The sequence below is a fragment of the Cyprinus carpio genome, chromosome A23 (genome assembly GCF_018340385.1).
Source record: "Cyprinus carpio isolate SPL01 chromosome A23, ASM1834038v1, whole genome shotgun sequence".
In the NCBI taxonomy this organism is placed as follows: domain Eukaryota; kingdom Metazoa; phylum Chordata; class Actinopteri; order Cypriniformes; family Cyprinidae; genus Cyprinus; species Cyprinus carpio.
The window spans coordinates 22792054-22818417 of record NC_056594.1 but is presented as its reverse complement, the minus strand read 5'-3'; the positions used below and the strand labels follow the sequence as shown (position 1 = coordinate 22818417).

Below are 26364 nucleotides of genomic sequence, written 5' to 3'. Positions count from 1 at the left end.
TTCAGGAGATGACCTGAGAAGCATTTCTAGTTGTCTGCTGGTTCAGGTGCATAGGCAGATATTACTAAAATACTTCCTTGTTAAGTCTAAAAAGAGATATCATGTCACTAATTGCAGTAGGTGTTTGTATACTTCTGATTAGGTTGTTACATATTGGTTCATCAGCTAGTCTGCCAAACCAGCAGAATGTAAAATTTGCCTCTCTTATATTACCCGCTCCTACTAATTTTTTTTACTTGAAGAGCAGAGTCATGTTTATTTCGTTTGGCCAGTTCAGTATTACTGATAGATGTCTTTCTAGCATTTATATTTTCACATCTTTGCATCTTGGTACATCACCATTGAAAAAATTACTTTTTCTTTTTAGGTGAGGTAAAACCATAGACTGTATAAAAACATGGACGTAGTGTCCGTGACGTCATCCATAGACTCCTCAAGAGCGGTTTTGAAGCTCAAAGTGTGCAGAGCGGGCCGTCGCCATCTTGGCAGCGCGTCACCGCGCGACTCTCCCGGATAATCGCAAATGGGCAAAAAGGCGGGAGCTGGTTGCTGAAGCCACGCCCACTTAACGCTACGGCATTGTCAGCAGCAGCAATCCACCTGTCACTCACGTGGCCACGCCCTTAATTATGCAGAACTTTAAGACTTAATATAATTTAAACGGATGAGTTATAAAAAAATTCACCCCCCTCACAGTTGTCATGAAGGGCAATATTAGCTATATAGACAAAAATCATTTTTTGCACCAGGCTGTAAACATGTTTTTTTCTGCTGTAAAGTTCTGACATTCTGAGGCATTCTGACTTCAACCACCCAATGCAGAATACATTTTAAGCAAATTTTCATTTTTCTAAATTAACCAAAACCTTAACCCATGAAGAAACAAACTCTTCTACATCTACAAAATGGACATAAATGCACATGCGAGTTTTGGCTCCACCTATAAACCCATTACTTTGTGATGTACTCTGGTGCAGAGTTTGACTTTAAATTTACTGATTAATGTTTATTGTTGAAAAAAAGATGAACAAATTTACTTCATATTTGAAAGGAATCTGAAAAAACTGTTTGACTGCATCCCATTTTAAAAATAAAAGTTTTCCTATTCAAATCACATAAAAGTACATATGCATACACTTTATTATACAATAAAACATGCATTTATAATAAAATAATTATAATAAAAATGGTCAAAATGACAGTAAAATATACATTTATTTTTTGATTATATAAACAAAAATATAGCTGTGCTTAAACATTCAAAACTGTTAAGATACATTCATGTCAAGTGAAAAACTGAAAATATATATTAGAGTGCGACTACATTCATCATTGTTTTGTAAAATCCATTAATTTCAGTGGGAAGCAAGACATTTCTCTATGCAGATTTTGCAAAGGGTTCAGTTGAGTAAATTATGCAGATATACCACTTTGACCACAGAATAAATAATACAGACTGAACCCATGAATTTTCACTTATGTGACTGCACATTAATGCTGAAATGTTTTCAATTTCATATTGCTTTCCAGATCAAGAGTGTAGTTCAGGGCAGAGTTTTGCTCCAACTTGCCTCAACACATCTGTCTGGAAGTTTCAAGTATACGTAGTAAGAGCTTGGTTCAGGTGTGTTGGATTAGGGTTGGATGACCCCTGGTGTTCTTATCTTTTGCTAGTGTTTAGCTTTAGCACCTTGTACTGTACATCTGGGTTTTGAAACAAGAAGATGAGACCCCATCTGATGGTGGTCACTGTGTTGTCGGTTCCAGCCAGGAACAGGTCAGCTGCTGATATAACCTTGTTCTCCTCATGAAACGTGGAGTCCTTGTTGGATTTTTGCTGCTCCAGATAAAACAAATCCATCGGTTTACTGCAGCTACAACTAGTTTCTCCGTGTATGCAAATGAGAACTGATAATAATTATCTTCACATAGGGTAGCCATGGCCAGTAACAAATAAATGAGTAAAATAAAATAAAATGAAGAATGTGATCATACCTGTCCCGCAGGTGACCCTGTGAGCATGAAGTTTTCATTCAGGATTTTCAGAAGGTATAAGAAGCGTTTGTTATCGTAGTCAAAGTGCACTCCAAACATGATGGAACAGATTGTGTTAGAAACAGCATTCTGTATGTTGGGGGTTTATAGACTTTCCTACAGAGAAACATGCATCAGCATGTGTGAAAAGGATCTGTGCTTTTATATCCAATCCAACATAAATAGAAATGTGCACACATGCATCAGTATGTGTGAAAAGGATCTGTGCTTTTATATCCAATCCAACATAAATAGAAATGTGAATTTAAATATTGAAAACATTTGTAAAGAGTCAACCATTTTAATGTCACAAATACAAGAAATGTTTTAGAAAGAGTTCTTAGATGCTGTTGGACCTTTGAAAGCACAGATGAGCTTGTTTGCAGCCCGACACTGTGGAATGAGTTGAAATAGAGCGTGAACATTTCATACCTTCTGCTTTGAGCATTTCAGCAATCAGATAGCATCTTTCCTCTAACACACAATCTTCTACTGATTTCTTCCCAAGGCCAAAATTCCTGAGCATGTGCAGAGCAAACAGTCTCTGCTGCCTCCAGTAGTGACCAAATGTGACCATTATTATACCTGAGAAAGAGAAAACAGACCTTCTAATCTGTACTCTTCTATAATTCCATGAAGAACCTTTAACATTTTATGAAACTTTCTTTTGCCCAAAAAGGTTTATATAGTGACAAAAAATGTTTGTCGAACTAAGAAGAAAGTGGTTCTTTTAAGAACTGAGCACTGAAATGTTCTTTGGGGAACCAAAAATGGTACTAGAATTAAATATTATGAAGTCATTTCAAAAATCTAAATAATGTTACTGACAGAGTCCATTAGTTATCCATTCTACAAGAGGCATAGATGGTCTTCCAGAAAAATCTTCCTTAACTAAGGCTTCTTTAGTGACATGGATTGTATTGAGGACTATCATCTGCTTCCTCTCAATATACTACAGTCATGGTCAAAAGTTTTGGCAGTGACATAAATTTTGTGTTTTGCAAAGTTTGCTGCTTAAGCTGTTGTGGTGCTCATTCACATTGTTTCTTTTTTTGTGTGATCAAGTTTTTATTTATTTTTATACAAACAACAAACACCACAAAACACCAAAACAACAACAACAGACATCATCCACACACCCAGAGCCACTACACATGCTTCATGAATAACCCTGAAATATATAAGACGATGAGCCAAGTTTTTAGAGGTTAAACTAAGGCCCGACTACACCCTCTCTCAAGTCGACAGAACAGATTTGACAGAACAGATTTGACAGAAAAAGGCATTGCAATGCAATCAACAATTCAAGGACACACAGAGGAAACAGATGGTCGACCAGAAGATGGCACAATCCAACCCACACAAAATGAGATCTCCCCAAAGCAACTCTATATATCAAACCACCCGAGTGCGCAAGCTTTTTTTAAATTTCAAATGAAATACATAAAGATATTAATGTCTGTTTGTATAAAATAAAAGTAGCACAAAAAAGGAACGACAACTCTGAACCCAAATTAGCTTAAGGATTCATATTCATCTTTATTATGTGTGTGTTCAAATCTTCTTGCTTGAAACATTTCTGACCATCAGTTATTTGTCAAATGTATCATATTCTTATCATAGGAATCAAGTCCAAAATTATACCCTGCAAGAGCGGGAAAATTCGGACCACGTGATAGATAAGATAACATATGATTTATGAATGGGTAGGACAAACATCGCAACACCCCGAGCAAAGTCAATATCTAATTGGTCAAGACAACATCTGGGGTGTGGCCAAAAGGCCAGTTTAAATACTCAGGACACCATCAAATGTGCACCATCGTGTTCTGAGTTTTGTAACGCTGTGTCTCTAAGTCTGACCTCGCGTGCCCGTCTAAAACTTCAACCAGCCCACAACTCCGCATTGTCAAGCAACGCCCAACCACGGGCTTCCCAAGACGTCACTTCAATGACTACTGAACTTCCAGCCAATCAGCAACCTCAGGAAACCCCCTTTTCAGTTAGAACAAAGGGAACACCCTTTACACAGGCAACGCAAGTAACGTACCTCCACACTCTGATCTCACTGAGGAACTCAATGTGAGGGTTAATTAAGTGATTGATGGTTGTTCATGTCTATGCAATTTCACGTATTGCTGTAAACTTGGGATTTCATATTTTCATTCTTAAACCCCATTCTTTCCTAACTTTCTATCCTCCTGCAACTTGTGTGAATATGTGAGTGCGTGTGCTTATGTGTTAGATTAGTTTATATGTCTTAGATTTATCTAATAAAGCCTTATTCATATTGAAAAGAGAAGTATCTTGTGTTTTGTGCTTACAAGTTAATGTCTTAAACTGCCGATCTTGTTACTGTGCTAATTACTAGTGCTTTCACTATACTTTGGATATTAATATCCATTGCAGAGTTGATGTTATATGGCTCGTTCAACGAATCGCTGGTCGTCTCAGTGATCAGTCGTAAAACAGTGATTCTGTTCAAATTCCCTTTAAAATCTTAAATGACTCCCTTTGAGCTAAACTGACCTGTTTCCCTTACAGATGCTTCTTCTGTGGCAGTGAGCTGATAAAATCCTCTGCTTTCTGAGAAGAGTCGAACATCATCTGCTCACCGTTGTGCCATAGTTTAATGAATTTTTATAATCTTTTTTAATTTTTATGCATTTAGCAGACGCTTTTATGCAAAGCGACTTACAGTGCATTCATGTTATATCCTGCGTATATTTCACCGGGTATGCCTGCCGTGCATCTGTCGTAAATCTGTCTTGCTATCTCAGCATACTAAAGATAAGAGTGTGTGGCCGCTCTGAATTACTGTTTCTTCTTTCATTCACGTGATAAACCCTCTCAATCTCAATATTGCATCCTTTCAGTGCAGGAATCCACTTGGAAAGATTATCTCTGAGAAAGCCGGCTGGACCGGAGCCTTCCACCCCCTCTGGCAACCCCACCAGTGGCACGTTCCTATCCTCCATGTTCGTCACTTTATCGGTAAGTTGTTCTAGCTGTTTTCTCAGGTTTGTGACTATTTTCCTATCCTCACGTGCAGCTGCCTGAACTGAATCGACCCGTTCACGTGTCTGTTTCACCGCGATGACTAGCTTTTCAACTTGTGCTTTTAGCTCTTTTACAGAATTATTGGTCACTAGTATGTCCATATGTAGGTCATGCAATATCGGGGTCAGTACAGAGTCTATCGCATCTTTTACTGTCGAGGCCACAACAGAATCCAAAGTACTTTGCTGCTCTTTAAGTGCTAGCTTGATACCGTTAGCAATGGCGCCGTCGAGCTCTTCTATAATGATGGTGGAGTCTTTGAATTTTTTCTTTATTGGCGATTGCTCAATCATTCTTTTCCGATTGTCCTTGACCTTTGAAGTACTCATGATGGAGTAAATAGAAAGTGGTTCGAAATTTACTATCAGGATTGCAGAATATTTGACAAATTTAGCAGAGCGAAGGACTGTGCGGGCACCGCTGTCGAAGGGTCACATGATCTCCCCATTTACATTGTTTCTAGATTATTGTGTAGTGTGATCAGATGCATTTTAATTACTTGCTAAAAGCTTCTTTGGCCAAAAAATTAACTTCTCAAAAAAATTCACTGTTTTTTGATATGCTAACATTAATTGACTAATCATATCAGTAGTGCATGTGAAAGTGTGAATGGGTACTAAGGTGAAATCACTATCATACCAATTAGATTGTAAGAGCAGACTTATTGCTAAAAAAGGAGGGAAGAAGCACTTCCAATAATTCTGTTTTTATTAGCAATGGTTACCTCCAAAGAAACACTTGCAGTCATCATTGCTTTGCATCAAAATGGTCTCACATGCAAGGAAATTGCTACAAAGAATATTGCACCTAAAATAACCATTTACCGGATCATCAAGAACTTCAAGGAGAGAGGTTCGACTGCAGTGAAGAAGTCTTTAGGATCTACCTACAGTGTCCAGCAAGTGCCAGGATGGTCTCCTCCTGAGAAGTCAGCTACAGAATTGTTTGACCAGCAGTGCAGAGCTTGCTCAGGAATGGCAACAGGTTGGTGTGAGTGCATCTGCACGCACAGTGAGGCCAAGACTTTTTGACAACAGCCTGGTGTCAAGAAGAGCAGCAAAGAAGCCACTTCTCTCCAAGAAAAATGTCAAGGACAGACTGAAATTCTGCAGTAAGTACAAGACAGCAGAAGACTGGTGCACAGTTATTTTCTCTGATGAAGCTCCCTTCCAACTGTTTGGGACATCTGGAAAATCAATTGCCAGGAGAAGAAAAAGTGAACGCTACCATTGATCCTGTGACTTGCCAACAGTGAAGCATCCTGAGACCATCCATGTGTGGGGTTGCTTTTCAACCAAGGGAATGTGCTCTCTCATAATTCTGCCCAAAAAACACTGCCATGAATGAAGAATGGTATCAAAACGTCCTGCAAGAGTGACTTCTTCCAGCAGTTTGGTGATGATCTGTGCATTTTCCAGCACGATGGAGCACCATGTCACAAAGCAAGAGTGATAAAGAAGTGGCTCAAAGATCATTACATTCAAATTTTGGATCCGTGGCCAGGCAACTCTCCAGATCTCAATTCCACAGAGAACCTGTGGTCTGTCCTCAAAAGGCGAGTGGACAGGCAGACGCCCACAAATTGTGATCAACTCCGAGAACTAACAAGGCAAGAATAGATTGCCATCAGTGAGGATTTGGCCCAGAAGCTAATATCCAGCAAGAAATAAAGAAGAAAAAAAGAAAAAACTTCAACAATTTAATCATTAAATCATTATACCAATAAAATCAATAGAAAAAATATGAGCTTGAAAAATTATGATATGCATATCATTGTTTTTCAGTATACCATAGAAACGTGGGAAAATAATCGACAGATACTAAAGCAGCAAACTTTGCAAAACACAAAATTTATGTCACTGCCAAAACTTTTGGCCGACATGGCCGCTCAGCAGCGGTACAGCAACCGTGGCGATGGGACGTGACGTCTCCGTTCCCTCCTTCAGGGAACAAGGGTTACCATACATAACCGAGACTTTCCCTTTCAGTCTGTCACTTTTGACATCAAATCGGTGACTGACGAATTGGGATCCCTACCAAAGAGCCATGGGTACTGCCCCTTCCAGTGCCCTGTGCAAGCCGCCTGCGCCCCTATTAGGTGTAGGCCGGTGCTCGGAACAAGTAGTTCCACTCACCATTGTCAAAGCACTACCTCACTGGTTGAGATTGGCTCCAAATCAGCAAATCAGAATTTGCTCTTTTTCCAGTTGACCCGAAGGCCCAACAGGCTGAGGTGCCGGAGCACCAGGTGCCTGTGCTCGCACAACTGATCCCGAGAAACAACAACCACCACCCAAACACAGAGATAGTTGAGAATGCGAACACCCTGCTCTCTGAGGGGAACAAGAGCCACCTCCGTGACTTTCGGAAAGACACGGGGAGACAGGGAAAGCCCGAAGGGCAGGAACCGCAGAAAGTTTTGTGTCACAGAAGGATCAATACATGGATATGCTTCCTTCTGGTTGATTGCTGCAAATCAATCTTGGGGATGGACTCACCTGAAGATGCGTTTCTGCATCAACATCTTGAATGGTAGCCGATGAAGGGCCCGGTTCAAAACTCGCAGATCCGAGATCGGTCATTACCCACCGCCTTTCTTGGGTACAATGAAGTAAGGGCTGTCAAACCCCATCCTCTTATTGGCTGGAGGGACGGGCTCTATTGCGTCCTTCGTCAGTAGGATTGCGATCTCTACCTGCAGAACAGGAGCATCGGACACTTTCACTGTAGTGAAGTGGATACCGCTGAACTTGGGGGGACGCCGGGTGAACTGAATCGCATAGCTGGGTAACGCTGACCAGGCACTTAGAAACCATACAAGCGGGACCAGCGAAAGCACAGCCATGCCCGCAGAGGGGTGTGAGTGTGGGGTGCAAGGCTCACCTGGTTCCACAGGTTGGCAGAGGGTCGTGAGTAATGCCTTCGTTGACGCTCTCGAACTGCCCACTGCTGCCATCTGGTGAAGTAGGAGGATGAGTGAGGTCCGGCGTCCACAACTCTCCGTGCCTTCCTGGGACCCAGAGATAGAGAAAACCGCTCTCTCGTCGAGATTTCCAGATTCTCCACCTGGCCTTCCTCCAGGTGCCTTCACCATCCACCAGAAAGCAGCTACCTCTCTCTGGGTCGCCCGTCCCGGTGTAACAAATTAGCTCAAAGTGAGATGTACATAATTTATCATAACGGGTTATTATTAATTACATTCATCTTCAGGAATTACTTGTAGCATTATATCATTAATTGTACAATAAAAAGATTTGTTCGTCTGCAGGGTGGACAGTGTTAATCGTTTATTGACTCTAAGTAAAATAATTTCTCTGGTCACGAAAAATAATTTTACTACTAATACATTGCTCCAGAGCATGTAACGAAACCAGAACGTTAAAGTGACCTCGTCCCGTGAGCAGCAAACACAGACAACCAAGTGTGAATACATATGAATGTTTATTAAACTACACTACAGGGGAACATGCAACATCTGACTGGACACAAACATACACACATGTAACATAGATGTCACATTTTATCTGGTTTCCCTGTAACACCCCTTTTGGTTGGTTTGACCAATAACAAGTATATATAATTTCAGCGGGAATGTGTTTCTTTGTCTCAAAGACACCTGATTTGCATATTTTATGAATGCCACGATGAACTGGTTATCTGGTAACCCAAACTATGGTACAAATAGTATGATGAATTTAAGGCTCACATAGTGTACATAATTGTTTGGGGAATAAAAAGCAGATCATTTTGATCCCAAGGACAACATATGTCGGAGATCTTAAAGAAGAGATCCACTCATATACCTGAGTATAAGCATTGAGAGTCTAACTTATACGAATAAAGAATGATAACTAGGCTACTACCATAGTGAAACATACAAACAATACATGCATATACCAGATACATTTGTAACTGATTAATTATAGTCTAAATGAATACAGTGTGTGTGTGTGTGTGTAAGGCTAAGGCTGTGTGTGTGTGTGTGTACCACTTCTATCATCACATGTGAGTTGGCTGCTCAGCCAGGCCCATTAGGTGTCTGGCATCGAGGGCTATCTAGTTATCTTGGAATGTGTTTGAAGTTGGATGGGGAGACCTTAAAGAAGGTCTGCTCAGTATCTTCCAGATAATGGGGGTAAACCTTGCCATTAAGCACTCATATAAATGTATACTATGGGGCCAGATTCTATAATTTATATGCAAATGTCAAAGGAATCCCTACAACATAAAGCCCAAATGATCGTACATGATCCTAAGCAGATGCTACACCAGGGCCTCTTGCTCTTCCGCTCACCGCCAGGTTTTGACGGGGGCCATGGGTGGGGCGGCGCAGCAGCCGGGGGTGGACGCAGGGGGCTGCCCTCCGCGATGAGCAGGCTGGGGGTGCTGCTGCCAGCAGATGGATGGAGGCAGCAGTTGCCCGCCGGGCAAAAGGTTGGACTGCCTCAGTCTGCTCCCGTGCAGCCGAGAACTGCTGGGCCAGGTTATTGACCGGGTCGCCGAAGAGGCCGGTCTGGGACACAAGGGGCGTTAAGGAACTGATCTTAGTCGGCGTCCCTCATTTCGACCAGACTCAGACAGAGATGACACTCCTGGACCACAAGCATGGACATCGCACGACACAGAGAACACACGGTGACCTTCGTCGCTCGGAGCACGAAGTCAGTGGTGGTTCTTTCAGAACTTCCAGATCATGACCACCCTCGTGCAGGTCCTTCAGCTTCCCCGTAAGCCATATAGACACTGCCGGTTAGACCAGATGAATGCCTATAGGCCCAGGAAGGAAGCACTGGGTCTCCCCGTCAGCAGGAGGCAGACTTAAGACACAATTGCATCGCTACCCCGCCCGCTCCACTGGGGGAATCATTGAATACCCCTTTGCTGCCCCGCTGTCGAGGGTGGTGAGGGAGGAGGAGCCCCCCGGCCAGTTTCTGGCGGTAAAAATTGCCATCCATGACCTGGTGAGCCATCTTCCAGGAAGAAAGGCCCAACTGAGAACCAGCGTGAGCCACCTCGAGAAACCAATCATCACGCCGCGAGGGCTCAGGACGCGGTGGAGATTTACACTCAAGCCCTACCCTCTTGGCGGCCTGGGAAAGCATAGCTGTCATCTCTGGATCCAGTTCAGGCTTTGCCACCATCCCAGAGGGTGGCAGCGCAGGCGAAACTTCATCGGACAGCTCTCCCTCCGATGCTGAGATCGACATCTGGTTGGAGGGAGGCCCACTGGATACCGCTGGTATGCTCTTTGAAAAGCGAGGTGTGCTCTGATTGGCCAGCTATCCAGTGCGTTGTGATTGGCCGAATACCTCAAGCGTGTGACGTAAATGTTATGCCCCTTAACATATTGTGATGCCTTGTCCGGCCAGAGCGACGAGACCTAAACATAAAACCCATTATAAACATGATATAAGCATGATTTCTAGCCGTGTCCTCTTTTGGAAGGCCAAACAAAGTAGTTTTGCTTTCTCAACGAAACAGAGTCACACACCGCAGCCTTGACTGTGCAGAGGCCGGAGGCCTAGAGTGAGCCGTAGTCTAGAGTGAGCCGCAGGCAGCTTGAGAATGGCAAGGCCGGCGGTTTCTATGAAGGAGGATCTGTTGGCTTGCGGCAACCACATGTGATGACCCCATGTTGTACTCCGCTTTGTCCATGGTGAAAGCCGATCCAGAGATCCACAGTGCAGAGCTCCAGGCATAACGAAGCGGATATCGTCCTCTTTTGAAAGGCCAAACAAAGTAGTTTCGCTTTCACAGTGAAACACACACATGGCGGTGGCAGCAGCAACAACAATACTACAACAAGAATAAATGGTACGCGTTTTCTTTGCGTAAAATCTGGGCGGCGTTATGCAAATCTTCCCACATACTGATGTAGAGATGTAGGGGCATGTTAGAATGAGTCGTTTTGGGGTGGGGGTGGGGGGGGTCTAGTGTTAAATTTTATAAAGAATTTCTCTTTGGATTTGAGACTTTAGTCTTTGCAACTTTACAGATCTTCTTTATGAGCTTGTAACACTCCACAGAGAAAAGGAAAAATTTAAATCGCATCATATGACCCCTTTAAGCATAATAACAGCAATTCCTATAATCTATGAACAACCATAACAGAACGGTAAAGCATTGCAGCTACTTACAAAAGAAGGAAAACACATGTATTTCCCATTTCCTTCCCTTTCCCAGAAGGAATTCCTCAAAGTTCAGAATGGTTTCCTAGTACTGGTTTGCTGCAGAAGAAGTGGCAGAAGACCAATATTTGATCAAAAAGGGGAATTTCTCTTTTGACCTTGTTTTTTCTCTCTCTATTTTTGTAGTAACCAAAAATTTTCATGTTATATTATCTGTCCATTCATCCATCCATTCTCAGAACCAAGCACTGACCTGATGAAGCTGAAGAAAGCACTTTGGGATCTGATGGTCAAGTACCCTAAAGTTGTTACTTTAAGCAAAGCACGCAGGTCCTGCCCACTCCTCCTCGACTCTGAGGTGCTGGACGGCTGAAGGGACTCGGTGTCCAGACATTCCTTCTCCCTGCTGCTATTAAGTCTGGAGGATAGCCATTGTTTACAGTTTTGTCATCCCACAATACTTTGGCGTCAAAAAACAAACAAACAAACAAAAAAACAGGACACTTGACTACATGACCACAGCAGTAACTACAAATTTAAACATTGCGCTCCTCTAAACTGTGACCACAGACAATAGCATTATAGTATATAGTATAACTAGAATAACCAGTATTTTTTTATACCACATCTTTATTCAATGTGACCAGATTTCAATCACGAAAATAGAGTGTATTCTTAAAATACACGATAGAGCATTTAAATATATTGTTTACATACTTTGAAGACCACAAAAGCACTTAATTGTTATATGTGGTCACGCACAAATCAGGAAATAATGGTAAAATCGAGGAAGTTGTATCAACTGTGATTAGGCAACTCAGGATTGTTTTTCTCAGTCTTGGTGTAAGACATATAAATGATTAACTTGGTATAATAAAATTAGCAAATTTTAACTACATTCTACTTAAAATGTTTTAGAAGAAATGTTCACAAGAACTTGTAACCATTACATTTGTAATAAGACTTTTTTAAACACTGTCCTTTTAAATAATGTATCCTCCCAAAAAAAAATGTACTGAAGCTTTGATATTTAAAGCATATGTGTGTTTTGTCCACTCAAATGAACTGATTGTTGCAGGCATATACATAACGTGCTTACAATGATGTACATGATCCATTAATCAGCCAGTTATACAAATTCAAATATGCACAAGAACAGGGTGTGTTGCAGCTCCACGTAAAATACGAACCATACCAGCAAGATATACATCTAGATTAGACCTGTACAGGCCTGTCTGTAATAATACTGGCTGTCAAATGAGAGATGACATCACAAAAAAGTGAAAAGAAAATCAGTGTTTACAGTGGTTTTACAGCACTGAAGTAATTTATTGTGAAATCAGATACAATATTTTACAATGAGTACAGCATATGTGTCACTTTTTCAAAACCATAACTATTAAACTAGAGTATAATTTCTTCAGAGCTAAAACGATTAACATTGAGTTAAACTTGGAAAGTGTACTCTTAAGATCCTCTGCTGTGGCAGATGATGTCAAATGGCTCAGGAGAGCGGACTATACCGACAATCCCATTCATGTCTGGCCACTCCACACCAGGTGGCCAGGAGAAACTAATCCGCTGTAAGAGAGAAGTGATGAAGAGGAAGAGCTCCGTCTTAGCAAGGATCTCACCGAGACAGACCCTCGGACCTGATAAATGGAGATAAAACACAACCTCCATCAACCTAGTTATGTTCACTCTTGATCTACTGAAGTCATAGTCACAGGTGACTCACCCAAGGAGAAAGGGAGGAAAGACTCTGGTTTGAAGAAATGTCCATTGTCATCTAAGAAATTCTCTGGGTAAAAAGTGTCTGGGTACTTCCAGTGCTCCTTATCAGTTAAAATCGCTGTGAAGTTAGTTAATATCTCGGTGCCCTAAAAAGACAATGTTTGTTAGTGGAACAATCAAGAAACACAACACAGCCATGCTCTGTTTGTTACCTTGGGAATGTCGTATCCTCGTAGTTTTGTAGGCTGAGTTGTTTCATGAATCACGCCAGAGGGTACAATGTTGGCACAGCGCTGAATCTCGTGAACAGTGGCGTATATGTACGGTAGTTTGTCTCGGCCATCCATGCTGGGTAAGCGGTCATAACCCAGAACCTGAACAATCTCCTCATGACATCGCTCTGTAATAAAACAAAAACTTATGAGTACATTTTTCAATATTAGTCTGCTAGTACAACTAAGCTGACACAACATGGTGCTTTCAAAACCTTGTTATTTTAGCTCAATCAATGGTGCGTTTGGGACAGCACTCCCTGTTTGGTACAATCTGTATCAACCTAGTTGCATTTACAGATTTTTGCTATTTATTCTAACCCAGTAATTCCATAAAAAACATGCATGCTACAGCTTTGCAACAGTAGTTGTGGGAATGAAAAGAGAATATTATAGTACATAACTCTTCAAAGCAACAACAGACCAACAAGGGAGGCATGAACTGGCAATTCTTAATATACGCATTTGTGCATATTCAAGACATGTTGCAGCAAGTTAGACAAATTGTTTGCAAAAGAACAGAACACTTTATACAATCTTTACTGCTTTATACCTGCTTAGCAGAAGTTTCTATCCAAAGCAACTTGCAGAACATGACATATTTATCAGTTCAGGCATTCTTGAGGAATCGATCCCATCATTTTGGCATTCCTGGCACCAAGCTCTGCTGTTTGAGCTACAGAATGCTGACAAGCTTAAGTACCTTGTACATCTGTGTTTTTAGTCAAGAAGAGGAGGCCCCATCTGATGGTGGTTGCTGTGGTGTCAGTTCCAGCCAGGAACAAATCAGCTACTGACATTACCATGTTATCTTCATGAAACGTGGAGTCTTCATTGGACTTTTGCTGCTCCAAGGAAAATACAAAGCATTTCAGTTTAACCAAGCATATCTAATTCCCTAGCAGCTCACTGCGATTTCACATTGTAAAATACTATTGTTCCTGGAAAAAAAAAAATCCTATCAACCAGTCAAGGATAGAACTGGGATTGGGGTTACCACCAACTACCATCAAAGAGTGGATTATACAGGGTTTGAAGTGTTTGGTCATGATGATCTTACTTTCTCAATCTCTAACAGGTAGGCGTCAATAAAGTCCCGTGGACTGTCTGGATCCAGAGTTTCTCTGTGCGTTTTGACTGCTTCCCTGATGAAAGCCTTCAACTCTTCAGCGTTCTGGTAGAATTTCTGGTGTGGCCCTGGGAAATGTTTGATGATGGGAAGCAAGTTAAAAACCTGGAAAAGAGAAAGGCTACATATAACTATACTGCATCAACTGCAGGAGTCTCCAGTCCCTGCTCCTGGAGGACCACCTTCCTGCACAGTTTAGTTCCAACATGTTCCAAAACATCTGCTAGATTCTAATAATAATGACAACGTCAAACAAGTTTAAGAAGAGTTAGAGTTAAACGGGGACATGCTCCAGGGACAGCATTGGACATACCTGGTCAAGTAGTTGCATATCTTTATTGGTAAAGTCTAGTAAAGATTAACTTAATGCAAAAGAGTAACAGTGCAATTTCTCGACAACCTACAGTACTGGAGACAGTGAACATGCAGCTGGTTACTTAACAGTGACGAGCTAAAAACAACATATTTAGTACTTGTTCATACCTGTCCAAACAAATGACCCTGTCTGAAAGATGTTCTCCTTTAGGATTTCCAGAAGGTATGCAAAGTGCTTGTTATCATATTCAAAGCGATCTCCAAACACGATGGAACAGATAATGTTGGAAACGGCATTCTGTGTTGCATGTTGGGGGTTGAAAGGCTTGCCTTCAACAAAGAAAACCATGTGTTAGTCTTTGACTGTTTTAATAATTTAAATAGAATCTTGCCAAGCAAATGAATTCAAGCTGACATTTATAGCTAACTTTCAGAATGATACATCTGGTTTAATGGCAGTTGAAGCTAGCCTGAATACTAAGGCTTGTTACCACCTCAGCAACACAAGAACTCATACAAATATCGACAATGGGACCATGAACTTGAAATTCATGTCTGCATACTTGCATAAAGTAGAATTTTTAAAGTATGTTTAGACTCAACAGAAATCAGATGGAACATGATTGAGATGCTATGGGGCAATCATGGCGTAATGGTTAGAGTCTCAGGTCCTGCAGGAATTTTTTGGGGGGGTAGTGAATAACCAGCGCTCTCTTCCACCCTCAATACCACGACTGAGGTGAGACCCTTGAGTAAGGCACACAACCCCCAACTGTTACCTGGGTGCTATAAAAATATGGCTGCCCACTGCTCCGGGTGTGTTCACGGTGTGTGTGTGTGTTAACTACTGTGTGTGTGCACTTGGATGGGTTAAATGCAGAGCACAAATTCTGAGTATGGGTCACCATACACACCGCACACATCACTTCACTTTCACTACAATAAGCCTAAAACATTGGAAAAAAATAAAAAAAAATAAAAAAAAAAACATTCAAACAGAAACTAAAATCATCAGTAACCTTCCGATTTGAGCATTTCAAGAACCAGGTAATTGCTTTCCTCTGTCACACGTTCCTCTACAGACTTCTTCCCCAGACCAAAGTTCCTGAGCGTGTGCAGAGCAAACCGTCTCTGCTGCCTCCAGGAGTGACCAAATGTGACCAATATTATACCTGAGAGAGAGAACATAGTAACAAGAAATAGATAGACAAGTTGATTAAAGACAGACAGACAACAGAAATGGATGCAGTAGACTGCTTGAGGTCCAAATCCAGACCACGACCACATTTACATGGTCTTGAGAAGTTCCAAGACTAAGACCTCAAGCTCGAGACTCTAACTTCACTGGCTGGTTGCTCAACTGATCGAGACCAGCTTCAACCAGATACAAAAACACTTTTTCTATATGATCAAAATGTGGATGTACAGTACCAAGATTCTACAACACCAATTCAGTTTTGGTACAGTGTATTACTGACCGAATCCATCAGTGATCCAGATTATAAGTGGTATATGTGGCCTTCCTGAAAAAGATGAAGCATTTTGGACCAGGGCTTCCTTCGCAAGCTGGATTGTATTGCGGATTATCGCTGGCTTTCTCCCGAGATAACACAGTGGCCATCTCTCCATACTGAGATAACTGCTCAGAGAAGATATCACAGCACTTTAACACAACTACAGTGACTTAGACATAGTCTCACCTGTGAATGAAGTCAACGTACCATTTACATTTTACAGAGTAAAGAGATCTTAAAACACCTTTCCACAAAACCAAAGCCTCTATACTCAAAGCAAACCTCAAACCAAACACTCACCGATCTTATAAACTCCATTGGGTTCTTCAAAAAATATGGTATGGTTCCCACAAAAGGCAGAGGTCTGGGACCAGGTGGAGTTTGAGCTCTGTAGGAATTAATCCTGAAGATCTCAAACAGAACTACAAAAATTAAGCCCAGAGACAGAGCAATGCCAACGGAGACCAGGTCTAACTTCATAAGAGTCGTCCACATGGTGACAGATTCATTCCAAGACAGACATGAGCAGCAGACAACCATGAGCTTTATAAAGACAGAGCGAGAGTGGGAGGAGACAGTGGGAGTTTGAGGTGCCAGTTCATGTTTTTGTGTAGTTATACAAGTTATTACTGCTAAGCCTGCAAGGTCCTAAACATTAAAGACATGAAGAAAAAACATATATATATATATATATACACACACACAACATTCACGTTATCTTTAAAAGCACTGATTAAATGGATATAAATGACTATCACTCACTGAAAAGAGGAACAAACATGCTGCAGAAGACAAGTTGTACAAGTTGATTATATAACTGACTAGTTCAAAGCTCTCTTCTACCATGACAATGATTGTGTACACTAAGTCTCAGCACAGCCAATGGGTATTCTACACCCTAATCTTGTCTTTATTAATGGGATTATGAAAAGAGGCCTGGAAAGGTGTGTAAAGGTGACTGTGAAGTGATAGCAAAGGGCACTGGCGAAACATGCTGTAACGTCTCAGTGAGTGGTTAGACTGCAGGTGATTGGCAGACATGGTTTTGCACCTGGACTAAATCAACGTACTTTAAAAGGGACTTGTACAATAGTTGGGTGAACAGTTGCTTGTTGTTGGCATCTGTGTTTGTTTCTGCTCACGAGTCTGCCGGAGTGCTCATGGAGGTTACGGAAGGGTTTGCTATGGCTCCACCTATAATCAAGCCATGCCTGCAAGATATAAATCCAGTTTACACCTGTACAGGCCTGACTGTGGTAATATTAGCAGTCACATGAGAGATTACATCATGAGAGAAAAGCTTTACAGTGTTACCGTGGTATTACAGCACTTAAGTCATTTATTGTGATTATTGTGATTTATTTCAGATTCTTCACTTTACAACAAATAGATATGAGATCCTTTTTCAAAACAACAACGATTAAACTAGAATATAGTTCTTTCAGGGTTAAAACTAATGTCAAGTTGAAGAGCTGTCTAAAAACACAGACATGAACTTTGGAAACTCCTGTAAATGTTGGAAAGTCTACCCTGCTGGAAAATACAGCATATGCTGGTTAGGTATGTGTTGACGCTGGGATGCTGTTTTATGCTGGTCATTTGCTGGTTTATGCTGGTCGTGTGCTGGCAAAGGACTAGCATAAACCAGCAAAAACCACCAAAATAAAACAACAAAACAACAACAAAAAACAACCAAACCAGCATATGCTGTTTTTTTTTCAGCAGGGTAGTCTGATCTCATCTGGACTATTATACAACAGCTTTGTTATCTAAGAAATTCTCTGGGTTAAAAGTGTCTAGGTACGTCCAGTGCTGCTTATCAGTTAAAATTGCTCTAAGTAATTATCTTGTTAGTAATAAAAGTTAGTATGTATAAAACAAACGTTTTATGTGTTTACATATATGTGAAATTATATTCATGACTCATAATACTATATGATATTATATCTTATATTATAGAATAGTATTACAGTAATATTTCTTTCTTACATGTAATTGACGTGTCTGTTGAATCTTTACTTTACAGGAATGGTTTAGTGTCTTCAAAAAGACCGTTAGCATCACAACCATTAACTAGCTATAGAGGCTAACTATTAGAGGTAAGCTAACTGTAGATTTGAGCTCGTTAATGAAAATTTGAGCTTTTAATCACAATTTTTTTTTGTGTGTGTGTGTAGATGAGCGGTTTTGATAGTTTGTAAATATTTTGCTGGTACTTTGTCAATAGATAAATGGAAGTAACTATAAACTAATTAATTTAAACAGAGTCTGCATTGTGGGGACAATCGGTGACGTCACTTACATGAACTAATGGGCTGAAACTATTTCAAACACGTTTTGAACTTTCATTGCAAACAAATATTCATAAATTGTGCTGTGATTTCACGAGCTTCAGAAAAAAATAAAAAAATAAAATGGGAAGTTACAAGAAAATTTGTAATGGGAGCTGCTGACAGAGATGCAGGAAACACAAGTGATCTGATAAATCTTATTAAATAACTAGAACTATAAACAAATGAAAAAAAAAAAAAAACAAAAAAAAAAAAAAAAAAAAAAAAAAAAAAAAAAACACAAAAAGAGCAAATTTTTCACACAATATATTTCAACTATATCATCATGCATCTGTAAAACCCTAAAAATGTTTATTCTGGTATCTTAAGATTTGGTTTGTTTGTTTGTTATTATTATATGGATCTGTCATGGCCCATTTGTGACGCATATTTTGGCTGCCAGGTTTAGTTCCTCTGTGGATTAGGCTCAGGTGTGGCTGTTTTGGGCTTTCTAATTAAAGATTGGTGTTGATATGGTTTACTTAAGATTGTGTTTTGGTTCCAATGTTACATTTTGATCTGGCCCAATTCATGGTCAGTTATGGGTAATTAACTTGGCTGAGAATTGGGCCAGCTATGGCCCATGTGTGTCCCTTGTCTGGAATCCAAGCAAAAGCTGGTCGTGTGGCTGGAGCTGGGCCAGAGAAAAATTGCTATGTGGGATGGAGGTTACAGGAGGGTTTGCTACGGCTCCACCTTGAATCAAGCCATGCCTACAAGATATAAATCCGGTTTACACCTGTACAGGCCTGACTGTTGTAATATTAGCAGTCACATGAGAGATTACATTATGAGAGAAAAGCTTTACAGTGTTACAGTCATTTATTGTGATAGCAGATTCTACACTTAAATAAATACAACATCCTTTTTCAAAACCATAACTATTAAACTAGAATATAATTCTTTCAGGGTTAAAATTATTAATATCAAGTTGAAGAGCTATGTCTAAAAACAAAGATCTGAGCTTTGGAAACTCCTGTAAATGTTGGAAAGTCTATTGTCATATAAGAAATTCTCTGGGTTAAAAGTGTCTGGGTACGTCCAGTGCTCCTTATCAGTTAAAATTACTGTACTGTAAGTAATTATCTTGTTAGAAATAAAAGTTAGTAAATGTATAAAACAAAAGTTAGTAAATATCTCGGTGCCCTAAAAAGAGTGTTTGTTAGTGGAACAATCAAGAAACGCAACACAGCCATGCTCTGTTCGTTACCTTGGGAATGTCGTTTCCTCGTAGTTTTGTTGAGTTGTTTCATGAAACACGCCAGAGGGTACAATGTTGGCACAGCGCTGAATCTCATGAACAGTGGCGTACAGGGATGGACTGGGAGTAAAAGACGGCCCTGGATTTTCTCCCAAATAGGCCCATAGGCACAACTACAAGCAGTCACTACTATCTCACAATATTACAGCAATCCTATCGCATTTATGGCAAATAACATCACAAAACCCATGGTGACCCTGCTGACAATAATAGAGACCATCACAGAAATCACTACATCACTACAAATCCCATTGCAAACATTACAAACCATCAACTTTTAACCATTAAAACCATTAAATAATGGTTTCCTGAAGTGTTTTGGGACATATTACATTAAGATTTAGTGGTTTTAACAAAAGCCGACCAATTACCAGTAGAGAAATCCATAAAAAATGATTTTCATTATAACCAGTAAAACCATTACAAGTTATATGATGGTTTCTTTTTTTTTCAGCAGGGGATTGAAAAATGTATTATGGTATGAACTAAAATACTTGTAATCTATATAAAAAGAGCAGAATGCAAAATGTATAATATGACAATGATAAACAAACTTAGAATCTAGAAACCTGAAACAGAATTATTCAATTTGAGTATTCATGTCTGTCTCTAGGTGTGCGTCACATTAATCAAACTAATCATATTATAGGCTACTTCATTTTATCTATTTTCTAACTCATTAACTCTCAAACATAACCCATTGTAGAATCGCTGCTGTCTCTTTATAAATGAATGGAATATTCATGTCAGACAATGCAGAGTAAAAAAACAGCAGTGAACCTTTGGACTAAGGGTTGCCTGGGATTTTACTACAGTGCTATAGGCTACAGACTCTATATAGTGAGATTGGTGGGCAAAGGAAACTGGGTTTAGCTTAATTTTCCAGCAAGGTCTCCATTATAATTTGAACTTTTTATTGACGAGCCATCAGTGATGGCATGTATCAACAATCTTGCAATTAATTTGCCTTTTAAATTTTCAATTTAAAGGTGAAGTAAATAATATTGACCATTAGAGGTTGAAATGGGTACTTCAGTCCAAATTCAAATTAATGTTTCTCCCAACCCACCCTCTCTATGCTCATGCAGGTTGCCAGATTGAGGACACGTACGCAACAGGAATGAGCGCAATTGACAATGGAAGGCAATGAGCCTTACACTGTAAATTAATAAAAAATGTCATCCTCATTCTAATGTCTCTGGTCATATAATATTTTACATGGATGCAGAGGCTTTTTAGGTCAGGAAGAATCATTTTCTGGCTTCCACAGCTGCCATACGTTATGTTTGCCACCAACTGGCAACCTGGGGTGTCGAGATACTACTGGGTAAACTGGCAGTACTCATATATTTTAGATTCATTGCACACCAGCTGAAATATTTCAGGTCTTTTATTGTTTTAATACTGATGATTTTGGCATACAGCTCATGAAAACCCAAAATTCCTATCTCAAAAAATTAGCATATCATGAAAAGGTTCTCTAAAACGAGCTATTAACCTAATCATCTGAATCAACTAATTAACTCTAAACACCTGCAAAAGATTCCTGAGGCTTTTAAAAACTCCCAGCCTGGTTCATTACTCAAAACCGCAATCATGGGTAATCTCAAAAAATTAGCATATTTCATCCGACCAATAAAAGAAAAGTGTTTTTAATACAAAAAAAGTCAACCTTCAAATAATTATGTTCAGTTATGCACTCAATACTTGGTCGGGAATCCTTTTGCAGAAATGACTGCTTCAATGCGGCATGGCATGGAGGCAATCAGCCTGTGGCACTGCTGAGGTGTTATGGAGGCCCAGGATGCTTCGATAGCGGCCTTAAGCTCATCCAGAGTGTTGGGTCTTGCGTCTCTCAACTTTCTCTTCACAATATCCCACAGATTCTCTATGGGTTTCAGGTCAGGAGAGTTGGCAGGCCAATTGAGCACAGTAATACCATGGTCAGTAAACCATTTACCAGTGGTTTTTGTCACTGTGAGCAGGTGCCAGGTCGTGCTGAAAAACGAAATCTTCATCTCCATAAAGCTTTTCAGCAGATGGAAGCATGAAGTGCTCTAAAATCTCCTGATAGCTAGCTGCATTGACCCTGCGCTTGATAAAACACAGTGGACCAACACCAGCAGCTGACATGGCAACCCCAGACCATCACTGACTATGGGTACTTGACACTGGACTTTCAGGCATTTTGGCATTTCCTTCTCCCCAGTCTTCCTCCAGACTCTGGCACCTTGATTTCCGAATGACATGCAAAATTTGCTTTCATCCGAAAAAAGTACTTTGGACCACTGAGCAACAGTCTAGTGCTGCTTCTCTGTAGCCCAGGTCAGACGCTTCTGCTGCTGTTTCTGGTTCAAAAGCACACGCCTGTGCACGGTGGCTCTGGATGTTTCTACTCCAGACTCAGTCCACTGCTTCCGCAGGTCCCCCAAGGTCTGGAATCGGTCCTTCTCCACAATCTTCCTCAGGGTCCGGTCACCTCTTCTCGTTGTGCAGCGTTTTTTGCCACACTTTTTCCTTCCCACAGACTTCCCACTGAGGTGCCTTGATACAGCACTCTGGGAACCGCCTATTCGTTCAGAAATTTCTTTCTGTGTCTTACCCTCTCGCTTGAGGGTGTCAATGATGGCCTTCTGGACAGCAGTCAGGTCGGCAGTCTTACCCATGATTGCGGTTTTTGAGTAATGAAACCAGGCTGGGAGTTTTTTAAAAGCCTCAGGAATCTTTTGCAGGTGTTTAGAGTTAATTAGTTTGATTCAGATGATTAGGTTAATAGCTCGTTTAGAGAACCTTTTCAATATAAAAAAAATAATTTAGATATGAAATATGACCTATCAATATCTTTATAACCAAAATCATCAGTATTAAAACAATAAAGACCTGAAATATTTTCAGTTGGTGTGCAATGAATCTAAAATATATGAAAGTTAAATTTTTATCATTACATTATGGAAAATAATGAACTTTTTCACAATATGCTAATTTTTTGAGAAGGACCTGTATTATAGTACTATATGCATTTGGTACAGTCAAAAATTAGATTAGATTAGATTCATACAGCACCTTTAAAATCTGTATGTACATTTTCAAATTAACTGTCAGTACTGTACAATGCATTACTGACCGTATCCTTCAGTGATCCAAATAGGAAGTGGTATATGTGGCCTTCCCGAAAAAAATTAACCATTTTGGACCAGGGCTTCCTTCACGAGCTGGATTGTATTGAGGAGTATCGCTGGCTTTCTCCCAAGATACACAGTGGCCATCTCTCCATACTAAGATAACTGCTCAGAGAAGATATCACAGCACTTCAGCACAGCTACAGTGGTTTAGACATTGTCTTACCTGTGAATGAAGTCAACGCAGAGTGTACATTTTACAGAGTAAGGTGAACATAAGATACCTTTCCACAAAAGCAAAGCTTCTGAGTTCAAAAAGACTTATTAACTCCATTGGATTCTTTTAAAAATGTTGTATGGTTCCCACAAAAGGCAGAGGTCATCCACATGGTGACAGATTCATTCCAAAACAGTATATACCTTCAGTGTGTGTGTGTGTGTGTGTGTGTGTGTGTGTGTGTGTGTGTGTGTATATATATATATATATATATATAAATAAATAAAAGCAACACATCAGCGTGTTGGTTTGCTTTTTCTTTATTTATTTTTTTGGTCTTTTCTTGATTTTTTTTTTCTGGTCTTTTTTTTTGTCTGTTTTCTTGGTTTGCTACAGGGAAGTTTTTGGCACTACATAATTTTCTTATTGGGTTATGTTTGATTTTCCTATCTAAAGCATTTTCCTTATGCAAGCAAAATAGGAATACAGCTAATAAAAATAAAGTGAATACATTTTAAATCCTTATTTTACACATAAAATAAAAACACTTTTTTGGACCCCTCCAAAAACAGGGGTAATAAAATATTTGACATTTTGTATCACAAATCAATGTGATGAAACACACAGAAATAAAAGGAAGATAAGACATAAAAACTGTACAAAAAAGATAAAATTCATTTTAAAAAGTTTCCAAATCACCAAATGATGCCAAGTTAGTCTTTTTTTTCTTTAAGGACCTTGGGCATTGGTTTACAAAGTAAAGTGTCATTTCTTCATTTCTTCTGCTGAATGTAGTTGAGATTGCCGTGCCTGCCATGTTGAATAAGCGGGTAATGTCAATATGCAACCAGCAAAAAATAAAGAAAAAAACAAAAAAAACTTTTAAAATTTTAAACTATTAATTTACAACTGTGAACCTTAAAAACCATAAAAACCAGTAAACTTAAAGTCCATTAATAACATGTTGAATGAATCAAATGATTCTGTTCAATGCACAGAAATTACAAATTGAGGGAATGTCATAAAAAATGATAATAAAAACATGACAAAGATAATTAAACATGATTCCCCTACAAATATATAAAAAAAAAAAAAAAAAAAAAAAAGACAAATGCTCTTTTTTTTTTTTTTTCTGGGCACTTCCTAATTGACTTAAAATTTACCTATATATATACACATATACATGTTCTTTATCTTTTTTTTCTTTCTTACCTTCCCCTATCCCTTTTTTAGTTCACTATAGGAAAGGTTTTTGGCACTACATAACTGACTTGTTGGGTCTTAAACCTAAAGCCCTTGAACAAAAAAAATAAAAAAAAACAAAAATAGCATGAATGAAAAAATAATATAAAATAAAATAAAATAAAATAAAATAAAATAAAATAAAAAATGTTTTATTGTTGACATTAATGGAAAATTCCATTGTTACATTCTACTTGCAATACAGACATATATACACAAGGTTTGAATGTTTTATTTTCAACATGTCGGACAGATAGAACAGCACTGCTACCTTGTGAGATGAAGGGTTTGTTGGGCTGCTGCAGGTAGGGTGGCAGACGGTAGGGCATGAAGGATGGAGACAGCGGATACGGAGCAGCACTGCTGTGCTCCCAGGACCGAGAGCCCGGAGTCACACCGCCAAACTGAGACGGGAAATTAGGATCTGAGATGTAGAGAGAGAACAGTGAACACAGCTCTGTACTAAGAGAGAGCAAAACAACCAACACAAGAACTCAGAACTGTTAAAATGTCTCTCAACCATTAAACAAGGTTTTTATTAGACTGATTTCAAATGGTTACAGGTGAAGCGGCACTAAAAGAGCACAAGCAATCCAGTAAAACCAGTTCCCAGTGATTAGTCTAACAGCTGTGGAGTCACCCAGTGAACCCAAAACACCTGTGAGACTTACCTGAGCTCACAAAGAGACACTGAACTGATTTCACTCATCTCTGAAAACATTTTCATAAAGCTTAAATCTCCATTAGGATGTTGCCATAGAAAGCACCACGTGAAAGTGTGAGCACCACGTGTGTGTACCTGTCTTGTTTACTGTGCCGTTCCCCACCAGTGGCCCTGGATTGAGATGGTGATTGTGCCAGGGGTGCACCCTTTCTCTTGCCGGGCCGCCGCCCACTCCACCAGCCACCCGTCCCGTCGACGGCTGAGCGAATATGATGCTGGGGTCGTTCAGGTTCATGGGGGCGGGGCTCACCACTGGCCCGCCTCCGTTCCCGCCTCCACCACCCCGGACGGCAAACTTCAGGCCCGGAGAGGACGGGTGGCCGGGGGCGGTGGAGGCCCCAGAGCCCTGGATGAGAGGGCCATGGATGGGCCAGGAGGCAGAGGTGAGGGGCGGCTGCTGGGGGTGGGCGGGCAGGAGGCCCAGCGCGGAGAGCCCGGCGTTATACGGCCCCGGGTGGGAATGGGGGAAGCTGAAGATGGGAAGCTGGACCTGGGCAACCTGCTGTTGTTGGGAGGGTTTGGAGGTAGAGGATGCAGGGGAAGGCTTGCTGTTCTGTGGAGAGATGGACGCCTGGCTGTAGGGAGATGGCTGAGGGGAGTATGGAGGAGTCTGACGCGTATCAGACTGGAAGGAAACCGACAGAAAAAGTGTCAGTTCATCCAAAAACTAATATATAAAAATAAATTCTGTTGCTGGGTGATATTGAATATTTGCTATACATTTACAGTTACTTTTTTTGCCAAACAAAAATTAAGCAAAACCTTGGACATCACTATCTCAATACGCTTTTCATGCCAGTATCTGAAAATATCAGCGTACCGTGGTACCATCACAGTAGTAAGATTTCTCAAGTCACTGTGCATAAGTAGTGTAAAAGTTTCTAAAAAGTTTCAGAATGGATGTTTTTTGTTGGTAGCTGTCTCATACTTTTTAGCTACGCTGTTATTTGTAAAGGTTACTGATCTTTGTGTTAACTTTTAATATATGGTTTTATCCTTATTAAAGCAGAATACATGATTGCATTGTAACATTTTTTGTAGAGTAATTGTTTAATTTATAACATTAACACTCAACTACAAACAACTCTTCCTCTTCTCTAAAGCAGCACAACATGGCCTCACCGGGGTTTATGGAAATTTTAGGGTTTGTGATGTCACCAACCCAGGAAGAAGCTCGTTGTAGTCCCTACCAGCCGTGTGTTGTTGGCCATAAAAAGTGAATTCTGTAAAATAAGAAATCTCCCTTTGCACTGAACTTTGAGCATCGTACCTTTGCAGATGTTGT

At 40.2% G+C, this 26364-nt stretch overlaps 2 protein-coding genes and 1 pseudogene across 4 annotated transcripts in view; all 3 read right to left on the bottom strand.

Annotated features, from left to right (window-relative positions):
• Positions 1–1646: 1646 nt before the first annotated feature.
• LOC122135146 lies at positions 1647–5012 on the bottom strand (annotated as a pseudogene).
• A 7502-nt stretch (positions 5013–12514) lies between these two features.
• LOC122135125 (cytochrome P450 2B4-like) lies at positions 12515–16809 on the bottom strand. The gene is given in 10 exon segments (XM_042713640.1): positions 12515–12874; positions 12961–13102; positions 13169–13356; positions 13932–14073; positions 14289–14478; positions 14858–15002; positions 15692–15844; positions 16151–16280; positions 16282–16311; positions 16487–16809. Coding segments are annotated over 10 exon segments (1545 nt in total). The 5' UTR covers positions 16727–16809; the 3' UTR covers positions 12515–12689.
• Positions 16810–24613: 7804 nt separating this feature from the next.
• Positions 24614–26364, bottom strand: part of LOC109101414 (terminal uridylyltransferase 4-like) — a 29038-nt gene continuing 27287 nt past the window's right edge. The window contains exons 28-30 of one of the 3 annotated variants that reach the window (XM_042713635.1): positions 25155–25704; positions 25027–25066; positions 24636–24779 (exon numbers count right to left, since the gene is read on the bottom strand). In XM_042713635.1, coding sequence (XP_042569569.1) covers positions 24773–24779; positions 25027–25066; positions 25155–25704 — 597 coding nt within the window. In that variant the 3' untranslated portion in view covers positions 24636–24772. Of the gene's footprint in view, positions 24780–25026; positions 25067–25154; positions 25705–25917; positions 26303–26364 lie in introns of those variants that run through there. The other 2 variants (XM_042713637.1, XM_042713638.1) reach the window with 2 other exon arrangements.